This window comes from Cladophialophora psammophila, assembly GCF_000585535.1.
Source record: "Cladophialophora psammophila CBS 110553 chromosome Unknown aczJe-supercont1.3, whole genome shotgun sequence".
Lineage (NCBI taxonomy): Eukaryota > Fungi > Ascomycota > Eurotiomycetes > Chaetothyriales > Herpotrichiellaceae > Cladophialophora > Cladophialophora psammophila.
In genome coordinates this window covers 503,002-530,138 of record NW_006912924.1, presented here as the reverse complement: position 1 = coordinate 530,138, position 27,137 = coordinate 503,002, and the positions used below count along the sequence as shown (strand labels likewise).

Sequence of the window (27,137 nt, the reverse complement as noted above, 5' to 3'; positions counted from 1 at the left end):
ATCCATCAGTTGCTTCGTGATTTAGCCCTCATCGAAACACGTGGTGTTGCTGCTCTGGGGATGCGAAAGCGCCGGCAAGATCCGTACAATTCTGTCCTCGTGGTATTGTGGTGTTGGACATGGCGTGAGGCGCAAATCAGGTGAGTAGGTCAACATACCAAGCAAAATGCAGGACAATTCACTCATGAAAGCCAATATGATCCTGCAAGCACGATTGAGTCATGGCAAGTGCATTGAGCATTGGACCATTGGACCATTGGAATCTAGTAGCTACCACTACAATGGTCCTGGATACCGAAGTAGTCTGCACGCTGAGACCCTGTGAGATGACGTGGTACAGGAAACACATTAGTTTCGCGGATCGAGATGTCCGAGTTAGCTGCGTCTCCGAGGAGGACAAATGGGGCGGGCCTCCCTCTTTGCTGGTAGGACGAGTTTCCCTTCAAGACCCAATGTTAGTGTGTGATCATTGGTGTCGGCTGGTCAAACTCAGATTGGGATTTTTGTTTCCTGCTTTGAGGGGAAGTACTCTGCAGGGTATGCCGAGCTCGGTGAATGTCATTTAAGCACCTGAACAAACCTCGCGTGCCAATTTTGCGTCGTGGCCAGAACCCCGGCGCAAGAGCAGATGTCGATGTACGAGGAGTGTCCGCTGAGCCGATTTGCAATGTCCCACGATGGGGTTCGAGGTAGTGCTCGAAATCGTCCGTCTTGTTTTCTCGAAAGACGAATCGAGAGAGAATTGGCAAATTGCTGGGTTGGGAAAGTTCATGGCGCAGGAATTATGTAATGTGCCTCATATACTTGGGCGCACTGTTGGGGAGCAGTCCAGGAGTTTCAGACCTAGGGGTGGTGCCTAGCATGGAGTAGCCTTAGGGGGGACGCCCATAGCTGAAGCCCCCCTAGCTTTCCAGTCCCCGAGCCCCGAGAAAGGCCCTACTTGTTTACCCAGTACAAGTACTTACTTGTACTTGTTAGCACAGGTAGAACGTCGGGCGCCCCCTTTCCGCACTTCGGCGGCCCAAGGAGGAAACCCGGAGCAGAGCTCACCAGGCCTGTCAGTGCCAAGCACCCACAACCTCAAGCGACCCACCACGGAGCCTTCTCTCCCTTTGTGTCTCGGTCACTCAGCTGACCCGCAAAACATCCTCTTCCTCTTCTTCCCTTGGCTTCCTCTCCCTCTCGCCAATAGCACCCACGTGTTCTCCTCGGAGACTCCCGTACTCTGATTCCCGTTCTCGTTGTTGGCCATGGGTGCATAGTGGCCTGATAGCTGTTTTCGATTCCCGGATCCCTGTTCGGCATGGAGAAACAGCTTAGCGAAGCGGATTGCGACAGAATGTGGTGGCTATTTCGGACTGCCTTTGTCATGCCTTGTCACGACCTATACTGTGAGATCATGCTAATAAGCCTGGCCTTTCCACCATGAAGAGACAATTGTGCCACCATGTCTACAAATCAACCCACTATTCAAGGATCTCTTTCTTATCATCACACAGTCAATCTACCGGCACTCAAGGTTTGAACTACCATGTCCTTCGCACAAACCTTTCCCCAGTATCAAAGACCGTCCTACGCGGATCAGGTACGTCGAACTTTCTGCCGTCTGTCATTTGCCACATTCACTAACCTGTGTACATAGCAACCATGCTGGACTGGTGTTGACTTCGCCACAAACAATAACTCCTTCGGGGCCTATCCTCAGTATTCCAAAGATCAGGCTTACTATGATCCCGACCTTGTGCCTGCATGCGAGCAGACTGCTCCGTCGCCCAACTATTCGCAGTATTTGAACTTCGACGCTACCGAACCGGACTCGGGCTTGGCGGGAACAGGCGATGCCATCTCCTCTCAGCCATTCTTCAACACCCCATCTGTCCCAGCAGACAATGCTCGACAGTTTGCCGACTTCCCAATCAAGACCGAGCCCGGTTTCGAACAGAACGACCCGTCCTTCTCATGTGGCCTGAACCTGATGCAGGATGATAACACCTCTCCACAGAGTTGCGGACCAGTCCCCGCATGCTTACAGCTTCTCGAAAAACCCGAAATGGAGGACTTTAGCTTGTCAGGATCTACGCTTTCGCCACAGCTTTCCAATACGGACGAAAAGCCCGTCAGAAGACCATCGCACGTCGGTTCAGGGTACGCCAAGCAATTGAGAAGGGGAAGTGACAGCAGCCTGCCGAAGACCCGAGGCAGACGGGCACGTAAGGGTTCCTCGAGCGACGAAGAAGCGGCGCAGGCTCGAGCCAAACAAGCCCATTCAATTGTCGAACGAAGATATCGCGACAACCTCAATGGGAAAATCATGCAGTTGCACCGGACTCTCAGTTCCATTGGATCGCCCACGCGCATGGCTGGCTTGTCCACCGATGAACCCCCCAGTGCGCATGACCAGCGCACGAGGGTGCGGAAGTCGGACGTCATGACCGACGCAGTCAACTATGTGCACCAGAGTGAGGTGTCAATGCGGCATATGACGGACGAAATCAAGCGACTGGCTGACAGAGTTCGGACACTGGAGAAACTCGTCAAATGTGAAGATTGCGCCTTGCTCAAGCAGATGGTCCGACTGCAGCTCCAGTCGCAACAGAACCAGCAGGCGCAACAGGCACAGATGTCGATGCAGCAACAATAACAGTCGTCAAATCAACTGACACTGCTATTCAGAGATTGTATAACCAGCCGAAAAGTTTTGACCCTTCAACATCAAACGGAACCCAGGCCACCACTCAGTGATGAAAATTTGCATCACGACTCACTGTTTGCTCGCAATGCCAGCAAGCTATCTTTCTTTACCTGATGATACCCCACGCACATGAACTATTGGTCGGCTTATTCTGTCTCGGGGATCTCTCACCCACGGGCCTAATGCAGTCACACTACTAGTGTGACTTATCATCCCGAAGGAGAGAATCCCCTCCTCTCTCTCCCCAAAAAATGCAAGCAAAAAGTTGTGGCAAGAAGGGCATAGAACCTCGGGAAACTGGATTCCATGCATGGGCTAAGATGACGCCCCTCCTAACAAGCAAGGAAGGGGGCAGAGTGTACTCCTCATATAATTTGCAAGAGGCCTAAGAGGAAGAGCGAAGAGCGAAGAGCGAAGAGAGAAGAGCGAAGAGCGAAGAGCGAAGAGAGAAGAGCGAAGAGCGAAGAACGAAGAACCCAAAAAACTCCATTCAATTGGGAGGCGCACAAATGATGGAATATGGAAACTAAGAGGTTTTCACACCATCAATATTGTCACTATGGCTATTGGTGTTTTGTTTTCCGCGAAGGAATTTGTTATGATACCCACCCAACACCACAAAGTGTATGAAGATATTGTTACGACTGCCATCTTCTTTCTTTTATGCATCTCCTTTGGCAAGACTGCTCTGGCGGGATGGGAAGGGGGAAATTATGTATAGACTCGCCTTTACCGGGCTTGAGTCACTCACTGATTGGGGGGGGGGGGGGGGGGGCCGGGATTCTACAAGTGTGCATATGTCTGTTAGGACCACGACATTTTCTGCAGGCAGGCGTTGTTGGACAGCAAAACAGTCCGCGAAGCGCCGCACAGCGCAGGCGACAGGATGATCATCTCATCTTCTCATTTAGGGCTAATATAGTAATTAGTTGCATAACATGTTATGCAGATCTGATGGCCCATGAACTCAATGTGTCCCTCCGGTCCTGGTGTCTGATACAATCTTGTTCCTTGCTGCCCTGGTGAATTTGACTAGGGGGATGAGAGGCATGATACATGCATGAATCAATCAACTTTCAGGCGCAAAATGATCCAGAGCAACCTCAGGTCAGAGTCGCCTTTTTTTTTGGTTTCTTCTTCTCAGATCTCACGTCCCGTAGTTTTCCATCGCTTGACGCATCGTAGGGAGTCAAAATTCAGGGGCGCTCTCTGTGCTCCTTCAGCTCCTCTAACCACTTGTCCTTCAGAGCCGAAGCTGCACCAATGGCCTCTGCAAACAGTTGGGTGACATGATCGCGTTCCTCTCCCAGTAACTCTTTCCCTACGTGGTATGCTTCGTTGGCCTGCTCAAGCAGGTGATTTCGATCGTGAGGAGGTTCTTCGTAGGACCAGCGTTCATAGCCGACGAAGTCGTTGTCATCACTATGGTGGTGGTGGTGATGGTGATGTGGCCTGTCGTGGCGACGATGACGGGATGGTTCATGGTGGTGTATGACCGAATGAATAGGATGCCCCTTCTCATTGTATTCCTCTACCTTCTTTGAGAGGTGGTAGAAGGCACCAACCGCCACGGCAGCGCCCACGGCTGCCTTGAGATAGTGATCCGACACATCGTGCTTGTCTTCGTCGCGAAACGCCTTACCTAGTTCATGCGCGGCGTAAACAGATGCCGCTGCCCCAACGGCTGTCTCTGCGTGCGCGGAAAAGGTGTGAAGTTCTGGACTCGCCATGTCCCGAGTGCGATATACAAGTAACGGTTGCTTCCACAAGGATGGCAATATCAATAGCAATAGCAGTAGCAGGTATAGACTTGGATTCTTTGTTCGCTAAGGACCGGTCCGCCATGGTGCTCCACGTCCTCCAAAAGCCAACTTACTTATCTCCACCTCCCCTTTCCAGGTTCTTCCATGACCAGTTTCCGTATAGCCTTGCTAGGGAATGCCAAATACGGGACACGGGTCTGATGATGCAGTCCAGAAAGGGATCGCGCCCGTCTTCGGGCTCCAATTGTGGCTTCAGGCCCGTTCCCCCGGTTCCTGCCATCGGGACCACGCGATCACCGCTGTCCTTGGTGAACTGTTCCCGCGGACTTGGAGATCGGAATCATGAACCTACTCCAGGAACGGCATGGGATGAGAATGGGATGATGCAGGTGAAAACACGGTATCAAGACATCTGGCCACCACCAATCGCAACCTCGTCGGCGTCATTCCATGCGACAGGATGGCGTGATCTCGCTACTATGTGCACCAGAGGCTTCCCCTATTTGCTGGTAAGATGCTGGTGGAGGGGGCGCCATAGCGAGCTCGACGACATCCCTTGCTCTTTTCCTGGGTGCCATTGTTTCTTTGAGCCCCATCACCATCGTATTAACTGACGTCCTGCAGGATCTAGACATTCGATTTTCAAGCCACAATGCATCTGGCAAGCCCGAGTCTCAGCAGCTGTCCAGTCTCAAGCAGCTTTCCGGCACCTCTTCATGGGTTTGACCTGACTGATTCGCACACATCGCTGGTACTGTCTTGCGAGCTGCTGCAGCTTGCCCCCTCTACCACCTCATTTCAGGCTATGGCGTAGGTTATATGCATCTGCTGATTCAACGACAGGATCCCCACTCTCGATCAAGTACGCATCTAGCTCGACCCGCAGATGGAGGGCTCAGCTGGTTTAGCCACCAAGTATGGCTGCGACGCCTTGCCCGTGGGACCTCCGACGCCATTGATATAAGCCCGTAGGCATCTCGCACGACTTCCCGGTTCATCATGTGCCTTACGTCAAAATGGGTGGTCATCAGATTCACCGGCCTGCCACATACACTGAATACGTGCAACGGCTCGTTGAAGGTGGTTATCCCAATTTGGCGCCTCTGTTCAGCTTCTTGACTTCCTCATATCACCAAAATGATGTGTTTGTTCGGTATATTGACATAAGAACGGACGGTGAATCAAATAAAGCACACTCGGTTCCACGACACAAGGTCCGCAAGCAAATCTATGAACCTGTTCCCGCAGAGGCTCTGGCGCGCGTCTTCATTGTTGAAGATCTTGATCGCAACACCATTGAAGACTTTGGACTCCTGCTCGAAGTTGAACCAAAGTTCTTCGCAAATCACATCAGCGATGCATTTCTTGATCCTGGGACAAATACCGGCCGATGTCCGCATCTTCCCTCGGTGTCTCATATCAAGTCATTCTACAGCATCGACTATTTCCATCCTATCAACCTCGACAAGCGCATGAGCGACCGTTTTTGTTGTTCCTCGAACGTACGCCGTCTCGTTGATACGTTCCATCGTGTCGTCCGTCGTGCAAACCTTGTCGACTCAGCGCTAGACCGCGTCGCATTCGTCCGTCGGAAATTTTCATTCTACGTACAACCTCTTGAGGAAAAGAAATGGAAAGGTAGGTTCTATCGATCAGCCTGTGTTTGGTGTTCGAGTGAGGTCACTGACACAGCATCATTAGTCTTGGTGCTTACTGATCCGTCTGTTTTGGATTGTCGCCGAACTCACTCCCGACATTGTCGAGCGACGGCACAGCATAGCCACCGAATTGAAGTGGAAGCTTCATATTCGGACCCTTATAGTGAGTTTCCCGACACCTGGCCATCGTCCTTGGGTGTGGCAACCTTCCACAAAATCATCGATCGTAAAGGAAACATTGGATTTCGCAGCCCAAGAGGCCCGCCAGAGCAGTTCAACGTGTGGAGCTTCCAAGGTGGATATGTTGACGTTTTACCACCCGAGCAACCGAGGAACCCAGATCATCGGAATGAGAACTTTAGTGCGGCATGGCTAGAGAAGCTCAAAAGCGATGGTCGAAGCCGCCGGAGCAAGAAATCATCTCCAGCTGAAGACCTCATCTACTATTGGACGGACGCCGCGGAAAAGAGCAGGGCCGATCGAACACACCACAATATACCTGGACGGGTCTGTGATCCAAGTCGTGAGAGTGAGAATGACATAAGCAAGACGCGCAGATTTTTGTTCGATATCTCTCGCCATGCGTTGTTCATCGCCGCGAGTGAATGTATGCTGATTCTACAGGCACTGGACGCATCGGTTGACGCACGGATATGGGATCTGAAAAATCTTGATCTCGCAGAATCGGCCTTCAGAGGCAACACTACGAGGTCACTCGAACACTACTTGGATGATGCACTCAAGCTGAAGCATCTCCTGAGAGGGCAATATAAACATATCTTGCACGTCAAGGATTTTATTGAATCCGTCAACAAGACAGAGCCCGCAAATGAAGTTCTGACCCGGGTGCTTCCAGGCCCATTCGGGCCACCAGATTACAGCCCCTTGCAGAAAGGCTCGGGAAACGACAACACTTCAAGATCCACCACAAAGGATCGGCAGGTGATTGCAGATTACGGTCTCGGCGAAGATTTTGATCACATTACGAAAATGATTGACAGGCATGTCACCATCTGCCAGGAGACCATCGGGGATATACCGAGCCTCATGGCGGTCAGGGACAGCCACTACGCCGGGAGCCTGGCTAAACTGGGAGTGATATTCCTCCCCATTACGGTTGTCACAGGAATCATGAGCATTCAAACCGAGTATGGACTGGGCCGGCCACTGTTCTGGGTGTTTTGGGTTGTCTCATTAGCTGTCTTGGCGATCACGATACTGATGACCTGTCTCCCTACCCATCCATGGGATCGATTCTTCGAAGACTCCATGACATATTACTGGTTAGGGTATCGAAAAATGACGCGTAGATTGCAGAGGCAGCGAGAGCGGTCGGTCGAACGGCAAGCTTGAGCTGGGTATGTTTGACGTGTACACAGTAGTCAGTATTGAGACACGAGTGTATGAAGGCGTGTAAGAGAAAGGGCAGGGGGCCTGCATTTCGTGTATAGCTGACTAAGGTAGGCTTTGAGTGTCCAGTCCTCGATGACGGCAACGCCGCAAAAAAGGAGTGGGTAAACGGAATTCGAAAACTCGATAGGGCCTAGGCTTTGCAGCTGCAAGTCATTTCCCATGTTGCACCTCGATCATCAAGTGGGATGGCGAGACACGGCGCAGACCTCGAGGAACTCCTCCTTCAAGCAGGTGAGACGAAAACAGAGAGGATTACATTTCTCCCCGCGAGAAGGGTCGAGTGATGAGTGTGGCTTACCGAGAAAGCGAAAAGTAAGGAGGTGGTATGATGGGTATCGGGACCGTATCTTCTGGTCTACGGTAGGCTATCATTATTTGGGGTCATCTATCGCTGTCGGCGGTTTCCGCAGTCCTTTCGGCTACCATTGTTCGTAGGCAACTGCACCTCGTAAGTTCGGGGCAAAAACGGAGCGGTGCTGGGCCATGCATCTCCTGCTCAGATAGTCAGCTGATGGCGGCAGACAACACACCCGGCATTCATTCGATGGCGTAACGTGACGGTCCACGGAACGGCAAAACACGTCTTGCACCAGCTTTTGTGACACGTTAGTTCGAAGATCCTCGACCCCGCGTTCCTAGAGCCCATGGACGAGCCACCGTCGACGAATTGCCATACTAACACCCGGTCCCAAGATATAAGCTGTGTCGTTCCGCGATGGCGTGGCAAGCCTTGCACATACCGACACCAGACACCAGACACACAACCAAGACGTGATACACAAAAAGGACTACTGGACAAGCGGCCTATTAGCTTGTAGTGATCCTGACGACGAATCTTGACATTGCCTTTACGCTCCCCAGAAGATACACAAAAGGCCATCGAACCTCGCTTGAACGTTTACCCACCACGACCGCATACATACCTATCTCAACATCTACACGCTCTGCAACAGCAAGCTTACCACCAACAACTCCCACAAGCTAGCAGCACAACATCATGCCTCCCATGCGTATCCCCGTCAGCCGACTGGCCCAGACACTCCGCACATTTTCCTCTGCTGCCGCCCCGGGCAGCGGTCTGAGGGCAGCGGCGAACCCCTTGCACTTCCACCACCAACACATCCTCCCGCACCGAGCATCGCAGAGGATCCTGTCCAAGGCATCCACGGCGGCCCAGAACCACTGGTCGACGGTGCCCGAGGCCATCCGCGACGTGACCAGCTACCTCGCGCTCGGGGCACTGACCTCCGAGGCCGCCTTTCTGATATATTGCTGGGTAAGCAATATCTCCTCCTACCGAACAGAACCTCTTCCCTTCCGGCCCGTCCCTTGGATTGAGAGGTGCGACTTTTGAGATGCCAGTGAGCGATGTGAGTTCGTTTTTTTCAGGACTAGTCTCTCATTGTTCATCGTCACCGCCGCCGTGGGTTGGATTCGTCACCTTCAATCATTCATCACCAGAAGACGTTGAAAGAAAAGATGAAAAAAAGAAGAAGTCGATGCTGACATGTTCTCTTCGTGTCGGCAGGACAAAGACGCCGACCTGACGGACTTCCTGGCTTTATAACAACCGTCACTTACGAGAAACCATAAACATACTCGGTACATGATGACCGCATTTTTGGGATGAGGACCGGAATTTGGGGCGTTTGGGGCGGGAAACTTTTCGATCGGGTCGGATATCTTTTTCATGAGTTGGTTCCTCCTTGCATGCTGCAGTCAGTTGGAGGAGGGTTTGAGCCAGAATGGCTGGTCGGCCGGACGCGACCATGACTTGTTTTGTTCGTGGTCTTGTGAGAAACCTGGACCGGCCGTTTTGAAGAAAGGGGCATTGAAAGGCTGAGCCCTCGCGAGGTGCCGGCCGTTGAATCGAGTCTCGGAGCTTGGGTCTTGCAGCCTCGCATAGGCGGGCTTCGATAGGAATAATAGGGCACGTGTACAGTACATACATACAAGTACAGACCTTACCAAGTTGAGCATCACGCCAGGTTGCTCGCGCTACGGGAGACATATCCCACATTAGGATTCACCAAAATAAAACCGAGCATGAAAAAAAAAAATCTAAAGACCACAAGATCACTCAGAATAGGCAAGCCGAAGGGCACCTACTAGGGCGGGAACAGGGACAGGAAAGAGAAAGGAATTGGGAATGGGCCCGAGTCCACTCTGCGTCCTTTGTGCGTTTTGTTTTTCCATGGCTCGGCGAGGCCCCAATATCCCGGATTCTCGCGAAACAGAATGTCCGAGCCTGATCGCCGAAGACTCGTTCAGGCGACGAGGGCGTGCCGGGGATTAGGCTCAGGTAGAGGTCGGGGGCGGTCGAGGCTATCGAGCCTGACTTGGCGTGGCTGGTTTTGCCTGGATTGCCTGCCTGGTACTGGGTAGTTCTTGGCTGGTGGTTACTCGTATCTACCTGGCTGGTCTGTCTGTCGTGGCTGGGGTGTCCGTTAGTAGTATGTCCCTCCCTGCTTACAGCAGCCACTGTCGTCTATCTCCTTACCTCGTACGGGTTGTCTATGTACCTACAAGTACATGTTGGCCGGTGTCCTGTGTGCCTGGGCTGAACCGTCTGTATGCCCCACCTGCCTGGCCATTCTCGGCCGGCCAAGTGAAAGAAAGATTTACCTGGTAGAACGAAGGGGCGATATTGCAATTGTAGTCACGAACTCTTGCAGGGGAACCGCATTTTGTTAAATGCGTGGTCGTGTGACGTTGGACTCAGTTGGACCTTTTCGCGAAAAGGGGTAGTACTGTAAGCTGAGCGAGTGACCGAGCAGATGAATGACCGACTGGGACAATGGAGGTGAGGTGATTTGTGACGGGTGTTCCGGGCAGGGGATGACAACAAACCGCGCAACCGCAGGGGCAAGGGTAACTTGCTGTTCGCCGAGGCGAGGCGAGGCGAGGCGATGCTTGGCAAGGCGATCAAGAACTAGTACCAGCCCAAAGCCACGTGATATCAAGGAATGGGAAGACTGAGGACGTGATTTCGCGCTTCTGTACTTACAGGTAATAGTAGCAAGGGACCTGCTTTCGGTCCGTCTGTTCATTGTGTTGTGCTCTGAAGTACGGTTTACAGGGACATGAAGCAGGTTTCACTTGGTATATATGTACCTGTATGTTAGCAAGTATGTATTCGAAGCGAAAGAGAAGTTGATCAATAAGTGGGAGAGGGAAGCCGATTCGGATTCGGGGTCTTCCATGTCGTTGCATAACAAGTAGAATCCCCAGTACTCTCGAACCCATGTACTTGTTACTTGTTCATCCGTCCATCCCATGCCTTAAAAGGCACAGCCAAAGTATGTACTTGTTACACATGTACCCCAGACTTTCCCCTCTTCTTGATGGAACCTAACCTAACCAAAACCCACCTTCTGACTGGGTTCCAGGTAACATACCAAGTCCTGGTACATACCCAGATACGTTCCAAGTAGTAGTAGCTGCAAATACAAGTACAATACATCATCCCGGAGGCAGCCGGGATCAGGCGGGTAGCTCAGAAGCGGGGAGGATCGACATCTGCTGGCTATTAAAATGCGAAAAAGATTGAAATTGCCGGGCCAGCCAGGCCAGCCTTGCCACTAAACCATCAATCAACCCAGTACTGGCTCTTTGGGAAGGAAGGGAAGAATGTGGAACAGGATGAAATGCAGAAATGAAAAATGTCAAACAATGAGGGATCACCTTGGGACGTGCGGGCCATTGGGCCATTAGCCTCAGCTGGTCATCATTGGATCCTCGGGGCTCGGAGACTTCTTTCGTACGCACGCGGAACATATGCTATGCCAGGGCCGCTCCGGATTCCCCGGAAGAGTCCCTGCGCGATCTAGCAAGGTGAGCTCGGAGGAAATTTCAGTCATTGAATCCCGAGAAAAGGGAGCAAACAGCCGAAGGGGACCAACTTGTGCGGTAGCGGGTCGCGGTAGCAGTTGAGGTAAGGCGCATCCAGAAACGCTATTATCGCTATACTTTCTCGTCAGCCTTCTCCTAGTCTCGTTTACCCCCTCCCTTCCGCTGTCATGTTATGTCATGTCGAATCATGCCAGGGCATAGAGTTCCCCGAGACCCAGACCTCCGGTCACGGGGGATGGCATGGCAGGGCATGGCAGGCCCGTCGATTGGCAGAGACACACAGGAAAGGTGCGGTGATGATCATAGAGCCATCTGGAACTCTGAAGTCGTACAGGAGTCAGAAGTGCGTGAGATTGGGGACAAAGCCCGAATGGGTGACAGGGGGGTCAACCACTGCACCACACCATCTGCTCTGAATGTTGTCTGTCCGTGTGTGGGTGGGAGTTCTGTGGAGAACGGGCAGATCGGGACTGAAATATCATCATCATCGCCATCATCATCATCAGTATCATCTCATCGCTCTTTTTCTGCTCGCGTGCTTTTTTCGTGGCCCCGAGGTTTGTTTCGAAAAAGAGAGCGAGAGAGGGAGAGCAGAAAAGGACGACAACCTCCGCTGTGATCCATTTGCATTTTCGTTCCCACATTTCCTCCCCCCTTCTCCTCCGTCATTGAACGAATACCAATCAATTAATCAATCCAACTCATTGCAGGTTAACAAGCAAGCAATTGGAAATCTCTCAGCCTTGCCCCGAGATACGGTCGCATGCTTACATACCTAACTTACACCCTTAGCCTCCCGATATACAACCACAAACCGCCCACCTTCCACAAAGAATAACATCTTTTACTCATAAGGAAAGAGGTGGACATAGCATCCGAGTCCAGCCAACAGCTACACTACTACACTACTACACTTCTACCAAGTACACTTCTATTTCCAAAATCACCAACCACGCCTCACTGGGAAGTTGACCACCAGGACCGAGACCATCAACCACCGGCGGTCTCCGTCCATCCAATGCCTGTCTTGATCACCTACGCAACGTGTCGCGGCTCGACGCGAGAGGTCGCCGAGCGTATCGCCTCACGCCTCCACGCTGACGGCTTTGCCGTCGACTGTAGGTCCGTCGACCATGTGTACAGCGTCGAGAACTACAGCGCCGTGATCCTGGGCAGTGCCGTGCACGGCCAAAAGTGGCTGCTGGACGCACAGAAGTTCCTCGACATCGAAGCCATGGGCCTCCAGATGAAGCCCACCTGGACCTTCAGCGTCGGCATGGCCCCCGCCGTGACCGGCTCGAAATGGATCCGAGACCGAGCCGTGCGCCATGAGTCTCGCCACATCGAGGAGATCATCATGAGGAAGCTGCCCACGGTCCGGGATCACCATTTGTTCGCGGGCAAGGACGACGGCTTAGACACACCCGCGCCCATCCGCTGTCTCTGGAGTTGCGTCGGTGGACGCTGGGGCGATTATCGCAACTGGGACGAGATTGACGACTGGGCGGATGTCATCGCGAAGGAGTTGAAATCGGAGGGTGTATAAACCCAAGCCAAGCTGGAGAATTAAGGCAATAAGGAGCCGGAACTCTGATATTTTCTGGTTTTCGTTGGCGGCAATTTGAACAGATCCTAGTCAGCATTGGACAGTTTTGTTTTGCATTGGATTTACCGGAGTTGCTTTGGAAGACACTGCAGCGTTCAGTTAAGACACGACGCCGTGATGAGAATGATTGAATACCCCCCCAGGTACCAGGCAACTAGCCTCATGTTGGATCTTCAATATCGGTTAGTTTTGGCAATACCGAATACTTCGTCCTTCCCAAGACAACAATGTCTGTCCTGATTCCAGTCGTGACAGCTGACAGGAGACTGCGAGTCTTGACCGCTCAGCAGCTCGGGCAACATAGGTCACCGCTGCGAGTGCATAACCTTTTCGAGTTTGCAACCCGGTCTCTTCCGGGTTGAACTGCAAAGATGGATGATGCGGCGCGAACCATTGCGTCGGGTCTTTGGAGGTGCCTGGGGCGACGAGGCTGATTGCACGAAGCCTCCAACCGCCTGCCTCGGCATTTGAAGCCGATCATTGTGATATCATGTTCTTCCACCTAGGTCAGCACAATATCAAAGGCTATCGGATCTTGATGAACTGAACCACATCTGTCGACTTAGATCCATCAGGCATCTCGGGTCCCGGTGTGCAGAAATAGCATGCCAGCCACCACCCAGAAGGGCCGTATTACCAAACCTGCTGTCTACTCGATCAGCATTGGCCACATTTCCTGCTAGTCACCAATGTTGAGGAGTTTTTCCTGTCATTATGCGGGAAGTATGTAGAGGGTGTCAGCTCTCCGAGACCGTCGGATCAGCCATGCGGTAATTTGCTTGAAAAGACCTAGCATAGTCGGTAGAGTGCGGATGAACCCTGTACTGATTCGGACTCTGCTAGACTCCTTTGCAAGCACATCGCCCGCTTCAGAGATTCTCATTGCTCGAACCAAAAAGGGTCCAGTTTGTCAGCCGACATGTGCGTTAGATAAGCATAACTACAAGTACTTGTAGACAGATCCATTGTGTGGCCGTGGACGACGTCACACTTCTGTTTGACATGAATGACCTCCACTGGAACACAGCAAGGCTGGTGGATGGCAATGAGTCGGACACCCGCGGAGCTCCAACATCGTTCGCGTTCCTTGCACTGAGGGTTGATACTGATATAACTCACATAACGCTTTACCTTGCGGATACAATTTCCATGCGCTTCAGAGTCATGCTCCATGGTGAATCTCCTTGAAGGCTGGGCTGGTACGAACGTGCACTCAAGGTGGTTGCTGCTGTCTACATTGAAAAGGTAAGAAACGAGTGCAGATTGAGGGAAGAATTTCCAGCTTTGGGTGTGTGATGTTTCAAAATTCCGTGTCAGACAGAAAAAATGTCTTGGAGTCATCTTGAGCCATCGACCAATTTGACCAGATTTTTCTGCCAGACGAAACAACGCCCTTCAGATCTTGTCACTTCTATCTTGCTCAACTTTCCCTCGCGATTGACCCCCTACCCTTTGAAACAGTCTCGGACACCTTCAATGGTTTGATCGCGTATCTGGCGGCTACGATGTTCAACATGAGCCGCAACAACCTCTCGGCCGCCGCACGCAGCATCCATCGCCGAACGAAGGCCTTCTATCAGCTAGCGTCTCCTCATGTGTAGGATGATTATGCGGACGAGGAAGCGGAATTCTATCCCTTCAATGGTCAACCGTCAAGCCGATGCTGGGACCCTCGAGATGATTGCGAATGGCTAGGATGAGATTGCAAATGCGAAGTCCATTGATCGAAAGAGAAGGGTTCACACGGCCGCGAGCACCTTCCAGGGGTGGCATTTCTAACCCGTGACTACAAGGATACGCATCAGCATCACCTACAAGTACAGTACAAGTACAAGTCCTTGCTGACAAGGTCCGTATTTGGAGCTTGTGTTAGAATCAGTCCACACTTGCATACGCCTTGGCTTCAAACCCGCCCTGACCAGGAATTTTCCCCGAAGACGGCACATCATGGCTGTCCAATCGCAGTTGATTCATTGCCTTGGATATCCCTGATCTGAAGAAAGATTTCTTTGTTCTTCAAAAAGTCACCGGCGAGCAGCCACTAATACTTCAACGTTTTGAGTTTACAACATCTCCCCCTTGCTTGTAGCCTTGACATCTGATTGCTACAAGGGATCATAAAACATCAGGCGATTCCTAATCTATATTCCCACCAAACCTCAGTTTCCTCCACATACTTTTGAGCGCTACCGATAAGAGGAGATCCACGGCGGATAGTTTGTGTGCAGTCCACAAACCCTACCCAAGTCTCCATGTTGATTTGCAAAGTCGGGTCCCACGGCACCAGTTTTACGAGACAGCGATTCGTTGTTCTCCAATTCCCGAGTATACCTTGCCACATTATCTGGGCCTCCCCCGGGAATGTCTGTCCATTTTCACATGATTGATAAATACTAATGACGACGGATTTGGCGGCCTTTCTCGTTTCTCACCGTCATAAAAACCGACCAGCAATGTGGTGGTTCGGTTGGGCCTCATTGTACCAACTTGCGCAAGAGTCCAAGAAGATGTGAAGGCGATGCCTAAAACGTCCTTGGATCCAAAGTATCATCAAAGTACTTAGCATCTGATTGCGCCGCGGCGTCTCAATGCTCGGAAAAGGCGTTCCAACCATACAATAATCAATCCATCATTCCTCTTTTAACTGCGAGGCTTTGTCACCAGTGGCAACATGAATATGGACCAACAGACTGTCAAATCGCGTCCGCGAGTCTCGCGGGCTTGTGAAAGATGTCGTGTCAAGAAGGCAAAAGTAAGTTGGATTGGTGCTCTTGACGCCATCTGCGTCGTCGCAAAGGCGGAAACCAAAGGGAATTGGACTGACAAGACCATCTCGATGGACAGTGCGATGGTGAGAAGCCTTGCCGGAGGTGCAATTTAGACAAAGCGCCCTGTTCGTATAAGATACGAAGGAAGACCGAATCCTCCAGCACGAACCAAAGGTGAGCAGTTGCAATATCCTGGACGGCTCTCAGAACCCAGGAACATCTCAAAGTTCTCTTGCTAATCGCCTCAAGATACACCAATCTCCTCCTTCAACATCAGGAGGCCTTAACGGCAGGCGTGGTGGAATTGTACAAGCGGCTTGTCCGAGGTCAGAGATGGGACGGCGCCCCCATCGAGGAGGTCAACGGCAGTCCCAGCGTACACAGCATCCTTGAACGAGTGGGAGTACTTGACCACGATGAAGATGCCAACCACAGCAACTTCGACTCATGCTCAACCAAGAACAGATCAGAACCTGTCTCGCCTGTAAGCCCCATAACAGCGTTTGCGCCAACTATTGCGCCGAAAACACAAAGACCTGTTCGAGTAGCTATGCCAAGGGAATCAACCAGCCAGGCCCCTGCCCCGGGACTTCCTGAGCAGCGGAGTTTTTTTGATCAGTCGCCAAAATCAGCCACGGCGACGACCATGAGCCGGACCTCGACCACCTGTGGACGAGCAGCATCCGCACTCGACACAGATGAAGTACCAGTACAGTCGACATACTTTCCACATCCGCCCTCACCGCTGACACCGATGTCCGACTCACGAAGCAGTTCTCTCGCCCACTGCTCGAGGGTTCGGCTCAACACGACCAGCACCACGGCAACATCATGGGTTGACTCACCAGTGGATGAGTTTTGCGACGAGCTATTCGGCACGCCAATACCTACGCCACGAACGGAAGTCCAGCCACGACAACCACAACTACAGTCGGACCGTCAAATTGAACCTCTCCCTCCACCTCAGCCTCAGGGTCAAACCCCGTACACAATGCCCCCGTCATATGCCTCTCCGAACCTCAGCGCCACGGAAGTCTACAGTGCTGGTTATTTCTTCGACGCGACACTGGGCGGGGGAATGTCCATGTATGGATGGGACGGTGGGCCGGGCGGGCCGGGCGGTATCGAATACAACGCCTGGGATACGGGAGTGTATGTCTAAAGCTGTCAGGATCACCGCACGAGGTGAACTGAATTGGATGATAACGAATCAGTCAATGCTTGGCTGTGATTCCATGTGTCCCCCATACCATCGAGTATAGGTATATATGTAACAAGAACGACGACGACAACGACGACGAGAAGGATGCATGGTGATGCACCGGCTCTCGCTCCAAGGGTTCCTGCCTGCCCATCCGGGGAGCATCGGGCTGCCACGCGGTCAATATTACTTGCAGTGGTTAACCAAAGGCGAGCGAGGCGGTTCTTTCTGGCCTCGGCCTCGGCCTCCTCAGGTAGTGGGAATCAATATCAATATCAATCACTGTGTAGCGAAGCGAGGGTCAGAGGGAAACCTTTGCGATCAGGCTGAGAGATCTTACGTGGTTCTCCGTAGAGCCTGAGTCACGGTAGAGTTGGGCCATCGCATTGCCCAGCCAAGATAGACCCAGCTTAGTTAGGCGTTTTCCGTGGACCTGATGTAATGAATGAGACAGACTTTCTTGTTCAGAGATAGATAGTCCACGCCTCCGTGCAAACCAAACAAAGCAAAATAAAAAATGGCAACCCGGAGAAAGTTTAAGCGGCAGAACACCATGAAAAGAGGGTACGCAATGGTCGATTGTGAGCCCAAGTGTGTAGGTAATTGGAAGGGCATTGCTCTGTCATACAGGCAGGACAGCGCGGCAACCATGGTCAATCGATAAGATGATTTTTTTTTCCCAGGAGCCTGAAATGTCAGGGTGCCCTTGAGAATGCTCGGTTCGCTCTCTTCATGCCAAAAAAAACACATACCTCTAAGCATAGTATTCTACTGCCCAGGCAGCTTTACTGCCCCTTCCAGACAAAGGAGCCAGCCGTTTCCAAGTAGGCAGGACACTGAACATGCTCCTCTAGTATCACACTTGAACTTTCGTAGATGCATTAGACCATCAATGCCAAAATTATCAAGACGCCGTCTGCAATGCAACTAACTCATCCAGACATTTTCCTGGTTTTTCTTTCTAAGTGTTGTGAATTAGGAAGTTTCTGAAGTTATCCCAATAGTCCGAGTTGACATATCTGGCGAGCCATGTTAGCAATCACCCTGAACGGAGAAAGGACAATCCACCACAAAAAAAAACAACGTACATGTACTTCATGCTGCTCCTCAAGCTTGGCTGAATACTCTCGGGCTGCCATCTGAAGATGTACATGACAAAGGCCCAGCTCAAACTGGCGAACACGGGCCAGGCATTGTTCTGAATCTTTGCCTTTAGCTCCGGCGATAATCTTTGAGTCCAGAGTGTCGGGGTGGGAGTGGCACTCGTGGCGCTTGGTGGTTCAATGCTGAGCCTCGCGAGGGCGAGAATTACTCGAGCAAAGACGTAGATGACGATTTGTTGGTTGACACTATGCGGCGAGAGACAAAAATTTAGCCTGCCAAAGCCTGCCTGCCGACTGCTATTGCAGTTGCAATCCTTACCTGCCCTGCTTCCCTCGTCCAAAGACAACATAGCCACCCAGGAGACCCGCGAAAAAGGTGTCATACGGTCCTTCTTTTCCCGGAGTGATGGGGTTCAGCAGCCTTAATATTAACATGGACGACTTGTACACGGTTGCGAAGAATGCGAGGTTTCGCGCATGTTGTCTCGTTGCCCTTAGAACCAGCCGGATCTTTTCTCGGATCGTGCCTGACCGAAACAGGAAGACCATGACCAGAGCATGAGGGAATCGGACTTTGGCACCGTAGACGGCGCCATTACGGGCGGCTTTGACGATGGCCAGAAGAGGAGCGAGGTCGGGGTTGAGGATGATGGACTCGACTGTTTCCTGGTGGATGTCAGTTGAGACTTAGTCGTCGTGGTAGCGCATCCAAGACCGACCTTCAGCGCATCCATCCTGCACCATCGACGACAACCGTTTGCTGAAGGAAGGCGAATGTTCTCTCGCGATAGCAAAGCAGCGCAAGGGCGGTAGGGAGGAGCGAGGTCAAGGGAGGGTTAGAATACAGTGGGCAAGGTAATGGCAGCCAAGGTCATGGGCATTGAGCACTGAGCAGCGTGGCTGGAAGTGAGCAATTGGCATGTGTCAATTCTGGCTCGATTGGGTACCGGGTCAAGAGAGCAGGGAGCAATAAGAGGCAGAGAGACAGTCTTGAGAGTCCTCGGCGAACGAGGGATACGACGACATCATCTTCTTCTTAGCATTCAATTGATCGGTGCATGTGAACCGCGGGCGGGTCAGCGAAGGGCAAGTTGGGCAAGTCACTCCCCACACAGTCCGACTATTTGTTCAACCGCCGCACTGAGCCTCGGCTGTCTCGATTTTTGATTCCGCCGTGTGGCTTCCCCGGTGCCATTTCCCGACGCCCTTCACGAAAGTACTCGGTAGTCATATCAAAAACAACGTCCACGGCCAAATCTCGCCCACCGTGACGATAGACTATCTCCATACCAGCGAGGCCAAATTCTCCCTCACAGAAATACTCCTGCAGCTCCAGCATCCATGTCTAAACCCCTATCCTCTCACGACCAGCACGCCATGCCTGCACAACAGACGCTCGATTAAGGGCGGGCATTCATGTTCTGCTCTGTTCGGTTGTTGGAGCAAGAACGACGCCGCAGATCTTGCTCCGTATGCATATCGCATAAAGAGGCTTGAGAGACACAAGCCCAAACATCACCCCCACTAGTTTTGAGATGTGATGTTCTCCCTCGAGCACATGTGGTAGCTGAAACGAGCCGAGTCCCGGTTTTGCTGTCGGCATCCCGCAGTCATGACACATCAACAGTGACTCTGAAGGATTGGTTGTGAAGGACTGATATCTTTCTGTGGCTTTGAGATGTCAGATCCTCAAGTCCAAGTCCGCATCAAGAGGTCCGCTGGCGTTTCGGTTTTTCATTGTCGCCGTCGTTTGCATCGTCCATTTCCTCATCGTCATCCTCTCCAATACTAATCTCATCCCCGCTGCCTAGACCAGTGCTGCCTTCTTCCGACATGTCGTCCAAGTCCATGCCGCCGTTCTCCATGTCTTCGTCTTGACTGATGATATCTTCCTCGTTGTCCAAGTCTGCCATCTCTGCTTCTTCGCCATCATCGAGCTCGTCACGGTTTCTTTTCAGCCCTTTCATTTTCCGTGTCTGCAGATTTGAAAGATCCTGTCTTCCAAGATGCACGCGGCCAATCTTGTCACCCACCAGATCTGTCTCAATATTCTTCTTTGTCCGTGGTTCATTGGGCCGACGGCCATGTTTTAAAGCATCCCTCATGACCGCCGCATCCGCTTCACGGAATCGACCAACTCGGAAATCGAAGCTGGGTCCGATTGGCTCAAGCTCGACTCGTGGGATTTTGGGGCTGTTGGATCTCATAGTTCGTATCCGATACCATCTGAGATGAAGGACAGGTTTGTTCGCTGGGTCGTTCAAGTCTCCCGACGAACTGGAGTTTTCGCCGGCGGCGATCATCAGCAGATACTGTAGACCTGCCACGTCAATTGAAGATATCTCTTCACCCTGAAAAAGATCCAGCATTATAGACCTGAGGGATTGGTAGAGTGTAGCCTGCGCCGATGAAGAGGTGTCATCCCATTGCGATCCCGCGAACAATATCAAGGGCTTCATTCCAACTGCAATCTGCAATTTTAGGTCTGGCTGTGGCTCGTCCGCAGGCACAAGAAGAAGCAGCTCAACCATGTCAAAAAGTTTGCCATCGTAGATCCGCAGGACTGTGACATTGTTCGGTCTCTTTTTGGAATGGGTGCCAAAGACCACCACCCCACATTCGTTCTTCCCTGCCAGAAATTCCAGGGACTCGGGGTTCTCGAAGGGGTGGATGTTGTCGTTCTTCTTGGTGAGCATGACAGAATCCGGTTTGGTCAGGGTGTGCACAGTCTTCAGCACGTTGCTGAGAGGCTGCGGGCATTTCGCCCCATGCAGGAGCAAGACTCGTTTCCTGGATTCGACCAGTTGAGGCTCGCGTGCCTTGACGATGCGGGCGGTCCGCGCATTTCGCGGTTTTCTGTGATATTGTCAGTCTGCTCCGTTTAGTGGTAGCTCTCAGAAACTCACATTTCGCGCAACATGGTGAGAACTTGCAACGAGACTAGAAAAGCATCGCAAATTCGCTCCCACAAAATCTTGGATGACCGCCGAGCCGCTTTTGCACCGTTGCAACACAAAAATTTCCAGGCGCAGGCGAGAAAGGCTTATCGATAAACAACGGTGAAGCATAGACACGTTGCAGCATCTTCCACAGTCAGTCTGCTGCCTTGGCTGCCCTTGGCATCGGCAATAGTACTGGGTACGGAGTAGAAACTCTTGTCCACCACAACAAAATATGCTCCTTGAGGAACTTCGGGGTGGCGTCTATGATAGCATTGAGTATATTTATTCAGAGGGAACAGGGAACAAGAAGCAAACGGCCCGAATATTGACGCCGCAAAGATCCGGCCCTTCGTCGAACGGGTCTAAGAGTTTCGAGAGGCAGACATGTGAAATGGGAAGCAGAAGGAATAAAGACACAGATTGGATGCCAGGAAGCAAAAGCCTAGGCTGGTTGACAGATTCTGTAGCTTACGAGCAGCTTCTTCTGGTCGGTAGATGTTCCCGCTTCAGCTATCATCTATAAGGCCCTACGCCCCTAGCGGACTGTTCTATACAGACGGCCTTTGCAAAACTAAATTGCTCTGCACGTAGCTCATCGCAGTAGGCCCCTGGTATGTTCCTTCTCCCGGTAACCGCAAGAGACCAATGGATGACCAGAACATCGACATTAGCGCAAGCACAATTGTCAGTGGAACGGCAGCGCCTTGCATATCGTCCAGGTGTCTGCTCTGCCACCATCCCCAGAAGCCGAAAGGGCCGACCACCATCAGGAGATGATAAGCAAGCATGTGGATAAAGGATGCCTTGTACCGTGACTCGAGGCCCCAAGCTTCGCTGTAGTTGGCTCCCTTGACGTCCCAAAAATTCTTCTTTTTGGGCAACCTCTCGTACATTCTTTGCTGGGTCAAGGGTCCTATGCATTCGTGCCAGGGCCAGAACCAAAGGTTGCAAGGGGTGGCACACGGATATAAAGAATCCTCGAATTCTTCCTGCGAAATCGGCGGCCTCTCGATGGGCGGCGTTTGGGAGCCGTTCTTATATTCGTAATCCGGATTATGTTCCGGAACACCGTCCTGAATTGAGCTGATCCTTTCGGCGCGGTATTTGAGAAACTATGAGAGTGTCTGTGAGTAAACTACTTCAGAACGAGTTGGGAAGCACATACCTTTCTGAAACTGCAGAACCTGAATTGATACACTGAGAACCAGAGTCGCAACCAACCACGCTTAGACTGATATGCATTTGTGATTTGGGCGACGAGTTGACCATCATTCTCGATTCTCTTCTTCTTGAAATCAATCTGGTCGATGTCTAAACATCGCTTCTTTCCTTTCACTCCAAGCACAAGGAGTAAGTCGTTATTACTAACCCGAATCTGCACTGCGTGCTGCTGTAGCGGGTTACCAGATGAAATTGCATTTGGATCTCGGCCAGGGGACATTGTTGGTGTTGAATTTCGGGCCGAGGATCCACTTGCGCCAGGAATCTTGCCTGTGCTGGATGCTTGATTTAGTGATGTCGTGGACGAGGTCTGAGCCTGTGCCGCATGATTCCGTGCTGAAGAGGTTGAGCTGAGGTCAGGCCCTGACACACCTGCTAGAAAGGTCGAACTTCTGGGCTGCAAAAACTGGCGCCAGCTCCGTCTCCCCTTTTCACGGCCTTTGCAAAGGTGATCATCGCTCAACGGTGACACCCGCAAGTCAATGAGCTTCGAAAATCTCTCTCCTTCTGCCTTTGGAACATCAGTCGTATGTGATCTCCCGCAATGCTGTGAATTGTCAGCAATTGGAACCAGACAATTGGGGGCACCCTACACATTTCCAGGATATGCGGCAATGATCAGTAGAAAGAGGTTCCTGGGCCGGAGGCAGAGGCCACCAATCCCATTCCACTGTGGATGCTTTTGCGATGCGAAGCCTCAATCTGTCGAGCCAACTTTGCTGAATAATGGAATAAAAGCTGATGTTTTCTTTGGGTAGAGTCATCAGAGTGCGACGTAGGCTGTAATAACGCGGTGTGACTGCCTGAATCTGAATTCGCTCGAGTAGTCTTTTAAAAGGAGTGCCCCTGAAGATGAAGTGCTCCATGCGCTTCACATAATCCAGCTCGCTAAAAGCCTCAAGCAGATCATCGGGACTGTCGTCAGGGCGGTCTTCAGGTGTATCCTGATCCATATCCGCCGGAAGAATGCCGCTCTCGTTGGGATCGTTAAAACCCTGGTTGCCGCGAATCCATTCTTCAAGGTCAAGCAAGGACTCCCTGGTGCGCACGCCCTCTTCATCATCATCATCATCCTCGTCCTCGTCCTCGTCTTCAGCCGATCCGGTTAATTTGCAGGCAATCTTCTTCGCTATTCTTTCTCTGTACCAATGACCCCGGAGAAGGCTAGCACTAGCATTCTCTAGCCTTGTGCATGCCTGAGCTCTTAAGTCGATTTGATAATATTTGAGATGTTCTCGGATATCAGCACAAAGGTCTTGAACATTGGGCCGCTGTGAAATTTGACGGAATGTGGTCAGGAGTTCGTCGTTGTTCAACAAACATGCTTCGAGGTGTTTCTCTGCTGTGAGGACTGGAGGCAGTTTGGTAACTCCTATGCGCGAGCCTATGTCTTCGTCATTCGGGGTGATTCGCTGCAGTGTATCCAGGTCAACAGCCGTGCTTTCCAGATAATCGCTTCCGCGGTTGAGACGGACGTCTACATCGGTACTGAAATGGCTAGAAGCCTGCAAAAAGATGGTATTCTCGCGTCCTCTGTCGGAATCAAGGACCTTTTTATCCGTTTGCCCATCTTGATCGAAGTCGCCGCCAGTCCCATATCCAGAGTCTGAATGCACTGCCATCTGCTTCAAGTGTGGGTAGTCGCTCGGCAGAGCAGCATCCAATACTTGCTTAACCTCCATTTGTTGACGTCGGTGATTAGATAGTTCGCGACGCGAATCGGCTAAAGAGCTCTGTAACTCCGCCTTAAGCTTGCGACGGAATTCCGCAGACACCTCGTGCCGCATTGCGAGACCTGCCACCATCGATTGCCCGGCTCTTGTCTGGTCAAGCTCCTTCCCTTCATCAACCATTTCCTTTTGAATCTGGAGATATGTGCCTGGTTCATGCCCCGTCCTAATGCTAAGAAGATGTCGGACAATCTGCCTAGCTGTTGCCGTCCCGTTCGTATGCCTGAAAATTCTGGACCCGTTTATGGACACGGACTCGAATAGCTGGGGATGTTCAAGTTCTTGCTGGCGCGTGTCCTCCACCGTTGCATCCGCCTTGTCTCCGAAATCGGTCACAAGAATAACCCTTCGCAGTGCCTGTTCTCCACAGAGCTGGATGAACAAGTACAGATCATCTATCCTCTTTGGTCTCGATTTGCCGCGGGGACTGGAATTGAAGTACAAAATACCGGTCACTTGAATTCCTTCGAGGCACGCGCGCTTCAACCAGCCGGCAATATCACGGAGGATTTCAGCATCAGAGCGCAACGTTTTGGTGAAACCAGGAGTGTCGATGATCCAAAAAGTCTCGAATTCAGGATCCCAACACCGATAGGTCTTCACACTCTCTGTCCCTGCAACATTGGTCAGTTTTGTTCGCAAACAGCAACTAGACACACATCATGCACTTACATGAGTTTAAGGGTGAGGTCTTTCCAGATCGATCAAGCTGGAATTGATTCATGAAGCTCGACTGCCCGGACCCCGTCAATCCCATGACTAAAATTACCACATCGCCCGGCCTGGAGAGCCACGTTAACGGGGAAGGAGTACGTCGTGAACATTTGAGCTGACCTTGGCAATTCATAAGTCTCAGTAGCCATCGTCTTCAACCCCAGTACTCGTTCTCGTAATAACTGACAAGTATCCCTTTTAGAGGGAATGAGACCTATCTGGTCGCCGCGTCATTCGACTTGGAGAAAAAGGGGGGAAACCCGGATACGGCTGGAAAAGAACGAATCTGTTCTCCTTGCTCAATCCACAATCGTCGAGGTCGGGACCTCGAGCCTAGTGAGCCTGATCTAATACTCAGGTTTAGCTGAGGACGTGAAGTTCCAAAGCAAGGTTGACTGGCCAGGGTGTGACTGCATCAATGTGGCTTTCTTCATGGCTCAAGCAGTTGAGGGAGGGGAGTTGGTTGCCTTGCGGCTGAGCCAGCGCAAGTTGGTATCTACGGCTTCGATTCTGTTGTGAACAATCGGTTGAGGCTGAGGACCAAGGAGGAGCTTTCTCGCCATGCTGAACAATGCATAAGGCTGCCTCGTATCCCTCCTCAGAAGAGCAGTGTAGTTTCCGAACACAACCTTAATGCAAGGGTTGAGTACAAGGAGAGATGGTTCTTGATGGTTTTGATGGTTTCAGCGCTTTGGTGTGACGCTCCCGGAACTCCGCCGTACTGCGCTGGCAAGCAGTATTGACCCACCGAAGACCCTTTCTATCCCTCTTGCCCTCCTTGCTCTCCTTGCCCTCCCAACCCTGCTTGCCTCGCTGTGGGACAGGGAGCGGTGATGGGAATATCGAGGCGGTATGGTATTGAGTATCTAAGAAAGAGAGCCTGTCTGACAGCTATGTACTGGGCAATCAGCTCCAAGGCGCTAATGGCTCAACATCGCCCTTCTCTCACCCCTCCTGCCACGTTCCTGATCCATCGTCACGGACTGCGTATCGTTGGAACATTTCAACCAGCCATCGCCCAGGTTCACGTCATCTCTCGTCGATACTTGCCATGCAGTGCCTGTGTGTCAATACGCCCTCTGCTACTCGTCGACTGCCCTCCAGCCAACATGTTGCAGTGAAATTTTCGCCATATGAAGGCGGAATGGTACATGTGGTATTCCAGAAGCCTAGAGAGAATTTTGAGTACCGATCCATTCTTGAAGAAGGCCAGCGAAGTTTGCTCTTGCCACTTTCGTTGTCTGTTTGTGACTTTTCGAATAACACTGGGGACTCGATTCTGAGCACAATCTCCGGTCGTTGATGTCAGACAATGTCCCTGGTGGAACCTATATCTGAATCTTCGTTAGTAAAGAGCAAGGCAACACCCGATACCGACTGGGATCACAGGCACTCGCCAGCAATGATTTGTTCCCCAGGGAGTTCCATTCACGCGGCAATTTCTCAGTATCGCGATCTCCTTCTGTTCGCTGAATAATTGCCCGCCACTTGCTGCCACTGGTGATTAGACTCATGGTCCAAACTCATGAAACCCAAGTTCCTGGCAAATTGTGACGCCTTGTCACAACTCTCCATGACTGAGGACTCTGGCTCGATGGACAAGAAGAGTTTCTAAGCAAGACAACTCAACTATTAACGAGTGCGAGTATCGAGAGCAATGTCAGGTATCTCATCCGTGATGTCTTGGAAAATGCAATAGTGGCAGCAGTGAACCGTCTTGAGGAGACTTCTTGACGGAGCGATGAAACCTGAGCATCTCACTCGTCAAGGTGTGTCGAGAGAACGATAACATGCTAGGATAGGATCGACACAACAATGTAGCTCAAGGGCACAAGCGTAGGCCCGACAGGGTATTCTGTCTGAAATATCAATATGGCCCTATCTATTCCCTACGAATCTACCTGCAAAGAGGAGCCCTGAGTGAAGTGAGGCAACTGTCACGGTTGTCGAGGAGATAGGGGTTGGTAGCCTTATGTCGGAGAAAGGTTTTTCCGAGACCTTGCAGACGTGTCCTTGACCTGTTCTCTTTTTTTTTTCTCCCCTATGCTTTCCCTCCCAACAACTCTCCAACTGGAGTGAACGATGGGCTAACCATGCCTTGTATCTCCTTCATATCCACCATAGCCTGCATATCAATAATGCGGCAGTGCCCATCGTCAATACCGTCATACGGCGGATAATGGGTTATGCTCACGATTCCCTCCCGGCAATCGTCTACACTCTCCGGACGATTCTGACAATTTCACGCGCCAATAACAGTCGAGAGCAGAGATCTGCAAGCTAAGTATAGTTTCTGATATTTTCAGGCCGACGATGACGGCCTGCCAACGACTTTGTGCGCCTAATCTTTGCTCGTTGACGCTCATACTGCGAGCCGCGTCATATGTAAGGCCCCTGCTTAGTAGAGGAACCTAGCCAATAAAAAGTCTGATATGTCACTAGGGCCAGATTTTCGAAAAGGGCACGGCACATAC

The 27,137-nt window shown here is 51.6% G+C and overlaps 10 protein-coding genes across 10 annotated transcripts; 5 read left to right on the top strand and 5 right to left on the bottom strand.

Moving 5' to 3' along the window:
• Nucleotides 1-1,531: 1,531 nt before the first annotated feature.
• On the top strand, nt 1,532-2,641 carry A1O5_02373 (uncharacterized protein; the record flags this gene model as incomplete). Its single annotated transcript, XM_007742989.1, has 2 exons — nt 1,532-1,585; nt 1,643-2,641. 2 exons carry the CDS (start codon nt 1,532-1,534, stop codon nt 2,639-2,641), a joined length of 1,053 nt encoding a protein of 350 aa, XP_007741179.1.
• Nucleotides 2,642-3,888: 1,247 nt separating this feature from the next.
• On the bottom strand, nt 3,889-4,422 carry A1O5_02372 (uncharacterized protein; the record flags this gene model as incomplete). Its single annotated transcript, XM_007742988.1, has 1 exon — nt 3,889-4,422. The coding sequence occupies one exon, from the start codon at nt 4,420-4,422 to the stop codon at nt 3,889-3,891; it is 534 nt and encodes a 177-aa protein (XP_007741178.1).
• Nucleotides 4,423-5,471: 1,049 nt separating this feature from the next.
• A1O5_02371 (uncharacterized protein) lies at nt 5,472-7,466 on the top strand (the record flags this gene model as incomplete). Its single annotated transcript, XM_007742987.1, has 2 exons — nt 5,472-6,093; nt 6,157-7,466. 2 exons carry the CDS (start codon nt 5,472-5,474, stop codon nt 7,464-7,466), a joined length of 1,932 nt encoding a protein of 643 aa, XP_007741177.1.
• Nucleotides 7,467-8,523: 1,057 nt separating this feature from the next.
• A1O5_02370 (uncharacterized protein) lies at nt 8,524-9,093 on the top strand (the record flags this gene model as incomplete). Its single annotated transcript, XM_007742986.1, has 2 exons — nt 8,524-8,802; nt 9,055-9,093. The coding sequence occupies 2 exons, from the start codon at nt 8,524-8,526 to the stop codon at nt 9,091-9,093; spliced, it is 318 nt and encodes a 105-aa protein (XP_007741176.1).
• A 3,303-nt stretch (nt 9,094-12,396) lies between these two features.
• A1O5_02369 (uncharacterized protein) lies at nt 12,397-12,924 on the top strand (the record flags this gene model as incomplete). The annotated part of the gene is made up of 1 exon (XM_007742985.1): nt 12,397-12,924. The coding sequence occupies one exon, from the start codon at nt 12,397-12,399 to the stop codon at nt 12,922-12,924; it is 528 nt and encodes a 175-aa protein (XP_007741175.1).
• Nucleotides 12,925-15,655: 2,731 nt separating this feature from the next.
• On the top strand, nt 15,656-16,914 carry A1O5_02368 (uncharacterized protein; the record flags this gene model as incomplete). Its single annotated transcript, XM_007742984.1, has 3 exons — nt 15,656-15,835; nt 15,889-15,926; nt 16,002-16,914. The coding sequence occupies 3 exons, from the start codon at nt 15,656-15,658 to the stop codon at nt 16,912-16,914; spliced, it is 1,131 nt and encodes a 376-aa protein (XP_007741174.1).
• Nucleotides 16,915-17,914: 1,000 nt separating this feature from the next.
• Nucleotides 17,915-18,790, bottom strand: A1O5_02367 (uncharacterized protein; the record flags this gene model as incomplete). The annotated part of the gene is made up of 4 exons (XM_007742983.1): nt 17,915-17,972; nt 18,042-18,302; nt 18,376-18,722; nt 18,776-18,790. 4 exons carry the CDS (start codon nt 18,788-18,790, stop codon nt 17,915-17,917), a joined length of 681 nt encoding a protein of 226 aa, XP_007741173.1.
• A 972-nt stretch (nt 18,791-19,762) lies between these two features.
• On the bottom strand, nt 19,763-20,976 carry A1O5_02366 (valyl-tRNA synthetase; the record flags this gene model as incomplete). Its single annotated transcript, XM_007742982.1, has 2 exons — nt 19,763-20,912; nt 20,963-20,976. 2 exons carry the CDS (start codon nt 20,974-20,976, stop codon nt 19,763-19,765), a joined length of 1,164 nt encoding a protein of 387 aa, XP_007741172.1.
• A 570-nt stretch (nt 20,977-21,546) lies between these two features.
• On the bottom strand, nt 21,547-22,439 carry A1O5_02365 (uncharacterized protein; the record flags this gene model as incomplete). Its single annotated transcript, XM_007742981.1, has 2 exons — nt 21,547-22,110; nt 22,164-22,439. 2 exons carry the CDS (start codon nt 22,437-22,439, stop codon nt 21,547-21,549), a joined length of 840 nt encoding a protein of 279 aa, XP_007741171.1.
• A 337-nt stretch (nt 22,440-22,776) lies between these two features.
• On the bottom strand, nt 22,777-24,706 carry A1O5_02364 (uncharacterized protein; the record flags this gene model as incomplete). Its single annotated transcript, XM_007742980.1, has 2 exons — nt 22,777-24,563; nt 24,622-24,706. The coding sequence occupies 2 exons, from the start codon at nt 24,704-24,706 to the stop codon at nt 22,777-22,779; spliced, it is 1,872 nt and encodes a 623-aa protein (XP_007741170.1).
• Nucleotides 24,707-27,137: the final 2,431 nt, after the last annotated feature.